The following is an 8,851-nucleotide window of genomic DNA, read 5'->3' as shown; positions in this document are numbered from 1 at the left end:
TCCCGGTTTCTGTCATCAATAGGTCACGTTACTACAGTGTGGTGATGTCATGTAGGGGCTTAGAGAAAGTGACCTGGATGCGACAAAATAAATCTAGTTCACTTTTTGAGGGTACAGTAATCTACATTTACTGAAATGTAAAGTATGTACAATCAAACTATCACCTTACCCTATCGTATATGCATTTCGCTTTAAATATCTTTAATCATTTCACCAATTACTACAGAACTTATTGATGATCCCTAACTGATGTAACTGATGTAGTCCATTGCAATCTGAAATTAACCGGGTAGCCAATTCACTCAAGGTTTTCAGGAGGCGAAAATCCATTGATCTGGCAATCCACCTCAAAATATTACTACAACATGGCGACCGTGAGTTGTTGATCATTCTGCATGCCGCATAGCTATCTATGAATGATAATATATGTAGCCAGCTAACTGAAAAGACTAGAAGCAACGTATTGCATGCCTTGAGATGTTTGGCTAGCTAGCTAAAACAAGCTAGCGCCAATGGCTGCCTCTCTTGTTTATGAATAGCAAAGTTTGTGATTTATTATTATCCCCACAGAAGCACGAATTCTTTGTCGACATGACATGTGAGGGATGCTCAGGTGCTGTCAATCGAGTTCTCACTAAACTGGGTGAGTGTCAATGTGTTCTATTTAAGCCACGTTTACTAGCCCAATAACAGTAAACTATGAATTGCTATAAAATTACAATAAAAACAACTATTTTGTAAATGCTGTGGTCCTACTGTAGGTGACTTTGTTGACAAATGATTTAACTTCAAATCATGTTAGTTAATAAATAAATGTTGCTTTCATGGTCAGTGTCAATCATTGAGCACAAACAGCTCAATATGTCATGGGATGTACCTGCCTCATGAGTCATTGTTCATATTTTGGTTCTGCGACTCACTCTTTAAAGGGTAACACTGCTAAAACATTGTATGAAAATAAGTTGTTTTCATGTCTCTTGTATTATTGTTGGAGAAAGATGTCAAATTTGATATTGACCTCCCCAACAAGAAGGTTCTTATTGAGTCCGATAAGGATACTGATGTACTCCTGGAAACATTGAAGAAAACTGGAAAGGCAGCCAACTACATTGGCCCCAAATGAAGTTTCCTCTTTCTTGTGGAGAACAGGTGAAATGCTTAAATCTTTTCAAAACGTGATTTGAACTTTGCTTTACCATATTCCTACCCTTGAAATTATAGATGCATCATTCAATCCACCAGTAGTATGTCACTTATCAAGTGGTATTTTGTTGTTTTGTTTTTTCTTGTTTTGTGTGGCAGGTGATGGTTGCTGCTGATGCGAAGGATCATGAGAGAAACCTCTTCTGACTGTTTGGAACAGTCTAGCTGTCATATTTTAGGGACCACTGGAATGAGCTCTGCAAAGCTGTCCACCACTTTTAGCTAAAGACTATGAAAATCCAGTATCATAGAACACTATATGCACAGTATTCAATTATGTACAATGTCTGTTTTGAAAAAAAAAAGCCTTTCTTGTAATTCACATTGTTTTGGGCAGTTAGGGGAAAAGGCAATCACCTTGTACTAACTTTTCCTCTTAAAATCTTAATGTTGTTTTCCCACATGTAAATTAAATGGTTGATTCCACTTCAGAGCCTGTTGTGTTTATTTGTTTGCTTTTTTTGTCTTTAATCTCATAGAAAAGTGTTGCATTGATCAATTTGTTACTCCACCAAAACTGGGTGGAAAATGCAAGAGAACATTCTGTACCAGCTCATTTATATTAGATTTGTACGATTACTAAATCTACCACTGGGAGGCAGTGTTTTATTTTGTTTTAATTTCGCACACTCAGTCCTTTTTGATGTAGGATTCTTGCAGGGTCATACTTACAGTATTACAGTGTTATGCACAATGACATGTATATTGTCATAAACATGACACATTGTCATCACGTTAGGATAGGTTAATGAATGTTATGCAATAAGTGAAGTTAGGGAATTGTAAATCATTGACACTCATTCTTGAGGTGTCTGAAACAAGTCTGAAAACAGGTCTGAAATATACATTTCTGAAGCAATGAAGAATATATACTATCTCTGAGACAGTTTGGTCTTGGCTTAGCTCTATGGTGCTATAACAGACTGACCATCCCTTGCCTCTGTGTGTTGGAACAATCCAAGTGGAACTGTGTACTAGTCCCAAGAGAACAGACACTACCATGGAGTAAAAGAGGGTGGCACAGCAGATGTAGAAAGGCCATCCACAGTATGTTAACATCATTGATGGATACCAAGAAGGCAATCACAGCACTCGCACCAAGCACAACTGCCAGGAAGATAACCAAGACATGATGAAAACTGAACTATCCTTGCTGATTTGCCAAATAATGTAACCTTGCATGTCATTACAAACAGAAATGCAAATGTCCATATACAGTAAGTCAAGTATTCCCTTGAGGCATATGCCCTGATGCGGTGAGGATTCCTTTAGTGTGCACAGCAGCAAGTTGAGACATATTTCATACCTGAAAAAATGTTCAGGAGTAATGCAGGAATAGCTCTCCTCCCCTGTGTGAGAGCTGGTCTAATTGTGAAGAGAGCAATGAAGGAAAGTGCTCTGGCACCAGAGAGGAACATCCAAGACAAGCTATAAGTGCCTGGAAATAAAATAAATAGGCTCTGATATGAAACCCACCATCAAATATGAGTATTTGTACACCACACAGTAGTCAGTTAGGTATTTTCAAGTGCATGCTTTTGGTTATTCTTTGAGAGACAAACCAACTGGGAAAGAACACATTATTGCTCTATATTGTATGTAATTTAAGTGCTACATTGCCCTAGAGCTCTTGGAGGAGACAGGTAGTCATTTCAATGTAATAAAGCTTAATGAATAACCTCCATTTTATTACATCATGTGAGATGTCAAAATGTGTGTCAATAAATATATCCTGGTGTGACAGAGCTTGAGTTTGATGACCTAATGCTTCATACTACTAGGAACACAATATCAGACACTGTGTATTGTCATTATGTACTCTATAGTGAAGCACTTTCTCCACAAAAGAGCAAATATAAGGTGCAGCTGGAGAGATATTGGTGTGTATTGATGATATCACAGTTGATATAAGCTTGGGGGATATTGGCCCAGACAATCTAAAAATATTTGCCTTTGTGCTTTTAGCAAACATGGATCAGGTGGGTATATATCTTGAACACATGCACAGTGAATACAATCAGCAGCATACATGTTATGTAGTGGGGCAATTTAACACTTCAACATTTTTCAATTGCTTATAGAAACCAGGCTATTTTTGTCATGCAGAATAAAACCATTTGAGATGTTGAAAAAATGTTGAGGAATTGGGACTAATTGTATCAGCTAATAATAAAACAAGTTTATGCATAAACCAACCACCTTAATCATCTTCAATATACATAATTTGTCTTGTGTAATTCCCTTTTACCAAGGACTGTTTACCGTTTTAAGAGACAAATTGATTAATTATGATTGAGAACATGTTCTCTTTCAATATCACATAGAAATCCGAGGTAGCTCCAGAATGTGAAGGAACAACATTCACTTTCCTGTCCTGAGTTGACCAGCAGGTTGTCCTCCTCTGGGGAGAGAAATGGGCCTGTTAGATCCTGTAGGCCAAGCCAAGGGAAACAGAAACACATTGGGGGGCTATCGAGCATTAAGGTAAATGTGCATATTGAGTGCTGAGATAAATATACAGTTGGCTCAAAAGTGGATTTGCTGCAATATACTGTATTTCCTTTCTGCATATATCATTGGATTCAAGTGAGTTTTGAGGGGGAAATCAACATCAATGTTGGTGTCTAAGGTCAGAATTTCACCAGCAATACATTCAGCAATGGAGCCATATAGGGCCAATGCACAGGTTGTATAATCGGAGATGCAGCAGTTGAAGCAATATGTACTGTACAGTACATACTGTACCACTTGCACTGTATGTGAAGAAATATTGTCATAGCTAAGTGTATTGCCCTGATAAGTGTCTTGAGCCCTTTCTTCTATCTTTGCAAAATAACTTGTTTTGGCTTGCACTGCACAAACTCCTGATTCTCTGTTCATTCCTGTGTTGAAAACATTTCCACTGGACTGGGATGCCTGACAGGGCTGATAAAGTGGAGTGACAGCGGAGGCTGGGGGAGATCAGATTGGGAGGAGGACTATGAAGGTAACACGCATAGCCAGTGGTTTGTTTAGACTTCTTCTTTCTCCTCTTCCTCTGTAATCAGGGCCTCATCTTTAAAAAAGATCACAGTCAGGTCGCCCCTAGAATGCTCAAACAGACACTCACAAACACTTGGCCCCCTTCTAGAGCCTCATAATGGAGAAGTAGCCTCTGACAAGAACCCAAGACATACAGAGTGACGGATTTTGCATGAGAGAAGCAAAGGAAAGAAAGCACAAACACATATTAAGTGAAATACATACAGTTATGCTGATAAAGGGTTGAAAACCTTTATGCGAACTGGGTAATATATAATGTCTTTTATAAGTTAAAACATGTATATATATATAACAGTGAATAATTCATTTAGAGCAACTGACACACCTCTTTGAATACTGTAACTCAACTATGTGACATATAGACCTAATGCCTAGCCTCACAGGTCGGAACATGTATCATCTTATAAGCTTCTGTTCAGGGAAAATGTTGAAAATGCTATTTAAAGGTCATTCAACATGACAGAGAGCATGTATACACTTGCATGCTATACAGGTAGGGGCAAGAGCACATCATTTGCTGATGCATTCCATTATGGTATAATATGAAATACATCAGTTGCAGTTTAAAGCACTTTTGGAGAAATATTACAATTACATTTAAAATTGACCTTTTTTTTCTCCATTGTGCCTAACTCTTAAAATTGACTAATCTAAATATTGATTATCTGAGCATGTTTACTATGGTAAAGCCTCAAATGATAAGATGAATGAAATGATATTAGAGTTACTACAGTACTGTATAGTTTTTCATTCATAGTCTTTCTTTTGTTTTGCTGTAATTTGTACACGAAAAGTTGCACACTCTTTTCCTTTTGTTTTTTGACCTATTAGTCAGCACCTCATTTGGGTGTGCTTTCTTAATTACTGAATTTACACATGGAAAACAGTCATAAACAATGCCTCAGACATTGTTACTAATTGAATAGGTGTGAGGATTAAATGTCGCAGTAAAAAAATCTACTCCCAAACGTGCTTGTTATCTACCTCATCTAACTGTCTACTGCTGATTTCACAAGTTTCTTCTAGATTGATGATACACTGTCAGAGGGCCGTATCACAAAACCAATTTGTGTCAAGGTTGCTTCTCGGTGTCTGCTCAAATTCATTTCCTCACTACTTGGCATTGACCCCAGTAAGAAATAGACATGGACATATGACAGTCGACAGTCGATAAATATCTCAATCTAGTCCTCCTGGGAATATTCAAATAGAAAGACTGCAACTTTAATGTTGTCAATAATCAACTGTTGAATTGGCTATATACCTACACTGTAATCCCTTCAAACTTGTGTTTCAGTTGTAATGTCACAGTAAGTAAGAATTTCCAAATAAATGCAAAAAAAGAGACACTTCACTTTTATGGCTGAACTTCCTGTTTCGCCTCTTCTGTCCAGGCAGGATGTGTGCCAAAGTGTCTGGCCAGAACAGTGAGTACAGGCTGTGATTCATCCTATACTGTACACGTCATCAGAATCCTAACCAGTGGAGGCAGAAATCGGAGGACAAGCTCAATGTAATGCATGGAACGGAATGAGGAATGGTATCAAACACATCCTCTGATTTCTACCTCCACCAGCCTCCACTGATCCTAACTGAGGTCTACGTATTTGCTGTACCTTGCTACTTAGTGGAACTGTGTGCCCTGCAGCAAGTGATAACTTAATTATTAGTCTCTTGCCATGTGTCCTTCCTTACCCATTGGGCTTTTACAAAAGATATCATGAGAAGATAATACGGTCACGCTCTGCTTTAATATGGCTCATACAGTACCTGTGTAGTAACTATGTAATTATTCTATTAACAACATTGTATAAACATACTGAACATAGTACCTACAGTAAGTGTTTTGTTCCTTCATAGTGGTCTTTATTCCACTTGTGTAATAACACAAATCCCTCAACTGCATAGTTACATAATCATTATGTAACAGGATGTTTATATAATGTTGTTTCTACAGGTGTAATGGCAAATGTCAGAGATAATATTATTGCTAATAGCAGCATCAATTTCTGTCAGATAACAGTATGCTTGGTTATTTGGACCACTGTATGTTTGACAGTCGTATTCACCCATCTATGTAGCCTATGGCTGTTATTACCTTGGCCATGGCATTTAAAATAAAGATCTGCCAAGAAATATAATTTACATACAGTAACATGTTGATACAGACCCATACTCAATTGTACACTTATTCTCAGTATAACTCGAAATATAGTGATGCACCCTGAAGATGAGAGACCACCGGCGAGTCTGAGAGCTTCATGGCGATCTCACCGGGTGTCCTCTGTGTGAAGGGTAATTATAGAGCACAACTCTATGTAGTGTAGGTCCCTGATGTCACTGTGTGTGGTCAGTCCAACTGTCTGCCTTGAAGGACATCAAAATAGCTTTTCTCCTGTAACGCCATAACAAACACAGTGTCATGTAGTAAGATTAGATGATAGGTGAGGGGGGAAAAAAGGGGTGGAAGGGAGGTGAAAAGGCATATAGTCTGTGCAACAGCATTAATGTAGAGTGCATGTTCAGCATAGTTTAATACTGGTTATATATATAATATTATATAACCCTGCTTAAATCAGAGTTCACTGGATTTCTTTTGCTGTTTACCACTGAGACTGAGTTTCATTTACACATATTTTCAGAAGCTTATAAAACCAAAAAACTCATAAGGTTGTATTTTGATTTCAAAGTTCAGTGTTGATTCTTGATTATATGTGTGCTGTTGTTTTGTTTGAGCTGGGGGGGGGGGGTTAAGCTTCCAGCAAAACATCTATCAGACTAAAAAGGGCCTCTGTCCCTCTCGGTACAGTAGTAATCATTTTTAGAGCCAGTGTGACTTTATAGAGGAAATGGTGGTGAAAGCTTTGATGTTGGCTGCAGGATTTAACTTTTTTCAGTCCTCATTTAGACGGATCCTCACGACACACATGCATGCTGAAGGTTGAAGTGTACTTTTCACATGCAGGTGTGTCTGGAAAAAAAGGAAAACATAAAACCGTAAACTGATACTGTACATCTGTCAACCGTTAGATAGAGTCTAATATCATAAACACTATAAGTACTGAAGATGTCCATTTACAGTAGAAGTGATGGGTTTTTAATATTTAGCAAACTCTTCTATCATCTATCCATTTACCTCTGTTCATTGGTTGCCTACTATGAGAATGAAGAGGTAGTTTGGCATGATAGTCAAACTCCCACAGTCATCTGCAGGCTATTGGGAACATTCATAATTGCAATTATACACTTCATTCCAGCTTAGCAGTGTAGCTCTGCGAGGACTTGTTGCCTCAGATACAGACAGTGCCACGTCTGCAGACGTGAGAGCGAGTATAATTACGTCTCCTCTCATTGCATGCATTCGGGTCTGGCTTTAAGTATCTGCAGAAGCCAGAATGGAAAATGCCACGTTGCAGAGTAGCTATTTTTCCTCCCTTGTCTCATCCAGATGTTTTTTCTCAACACAGGTCTGCGCTGTAGGAACAGGCATTAGTAATCTACCACTGATACATGTTCATCCACAACCGCCTCAGGGATATTACAGGAAACCTAACCCGACTATTTCTGTCTGATGTCGAGGCAGGTATTGTTGGTTCAAAGGTGTACCACTCAGTCACTGACTTTTAATGATAAACAAACTGTTGCAGTTATCAATAGGATTAAAGATGTTCGATTTCAATGTGCTTGTGTTTTTTTTTTATTAACAATTATTCTATTATAACCTTATCTAAGGACAGACATTAATCAATATATTATCTGACTCTAAATCTGACCACATTTTCACACGTGGTAATTTGACAATGGTGTCCTTCCCTGTACAAGCTAATTTCTCTAATCATATTGTTTTATCTGGGGAAGACACCCGAATGACATGTAGTGGTTGTATATCATCCTAAGGATGACAACTGATAATTGGTTGGGGTGAGCCAAGATGACGCTGATCATGAGCCACGGTTATTTCAGAGCAATTACAGCTGTTCACTGTGGCTTTACACCAGCCCTATACACAGCAATTATCAACACCATGGCATAGAAGCAGACATTGCAGAGCAGGGGCTATGCATTTTCATGTTTACAGAATCAAACGTCAAATGTATATGACAGCTATCTGGAAGAATATATTTCCGGTTTGAAATATCTAAAGAGGTTATTCAGACTGCTACAGTAGCATGCCCAAATGTGTGCTAAGCTCTAATATACAGTATATGACACCAAATCACTTATAGGGTGGAATCTTGTGGAAGTTTTGAGCACCAAAATACAGACCTTCAGTTATTGTAACACTATCAATTTAGCATAGTAAGTTTGCCTCATGATCTCAGTCTGGTTGCCATTTGTTTGACTGTCGGCAATACGCAGCCCATAGGTACATAATGTAATACACTCTACACACAAGACCAAACCAAAATCTTCAATCAATTGTGAGGAACAGACAAATCTTCCCAATCTTCCAAAAAAAATAAAAAGTAGAACTGAAACAAAGTATCTTCAATCAATGCTTAAGGAACATGCTAGTGGGAACATAGAGTTAATTTTAGGAGCGTCCCACCCTTAGTGGAAGGAGGGGAGGGGTCAGGGGGGCTACATGAGCCTGCCCACTGCAAAT

At 38.3% G+C, this 8,851-nt stretch overlaps 1 protein-coding gene across 1 annotated transcript; it reads left to right on the top strand.

Annotated features, from left to right (window-relative positions):
- Positions 1-237: 237 nt before the first annotated feature.
- Positions 238-1,629, top strand: atox1 (antioxidant 1 copper chaperone). Its single transcript, XM_083685881.1, has 4 exons — positions 238-374; positions 571-643; positions 999-1,149; positions 1,303-1,629. The coding sequence occupies exons 1-3, from the start codon at positions 366-368 to the stop codon at positions 1,121-1,123; spliced, it is 207 nt and encodes a 68-aa protein (XP_083542007.1). The 5' UTR covers positions 238-365; the 3' UTR covers positions 1,124-1,149; positions 1,303-1,629.
- Positions 1,630-8,851: the final 7,222 nt, after the last annotated feature.

This window comes from Argentina silus (genome assembly GCF_951799395.1).
Source record: "Argentina silus genome assembly, chromosome: 15".
Classification (NCBI taxonomy): Eukaryota; Metazoa; Chordata; class Actinopteri; order Argentiniformes; family Argentinidae; genus Argentina; species Argentina silus.
The sequence above is the reverse complement of the archived record's forward strand: the minus strand, read 5'-3'. Positions and strand labels throughout refer to the sequence as shown.

Excerpts from the sequence above, each read along its gene's own strand:
- atox1 (XM_083685881.1), top strand. Across the intron at positions 644-998 it reads TCGAGTTCTCACTAAACTGG|ATGTCAAATTTGATATTGAC; the intron begins GTGAGTGTCAAT and ends TGTTGGAGAAAG.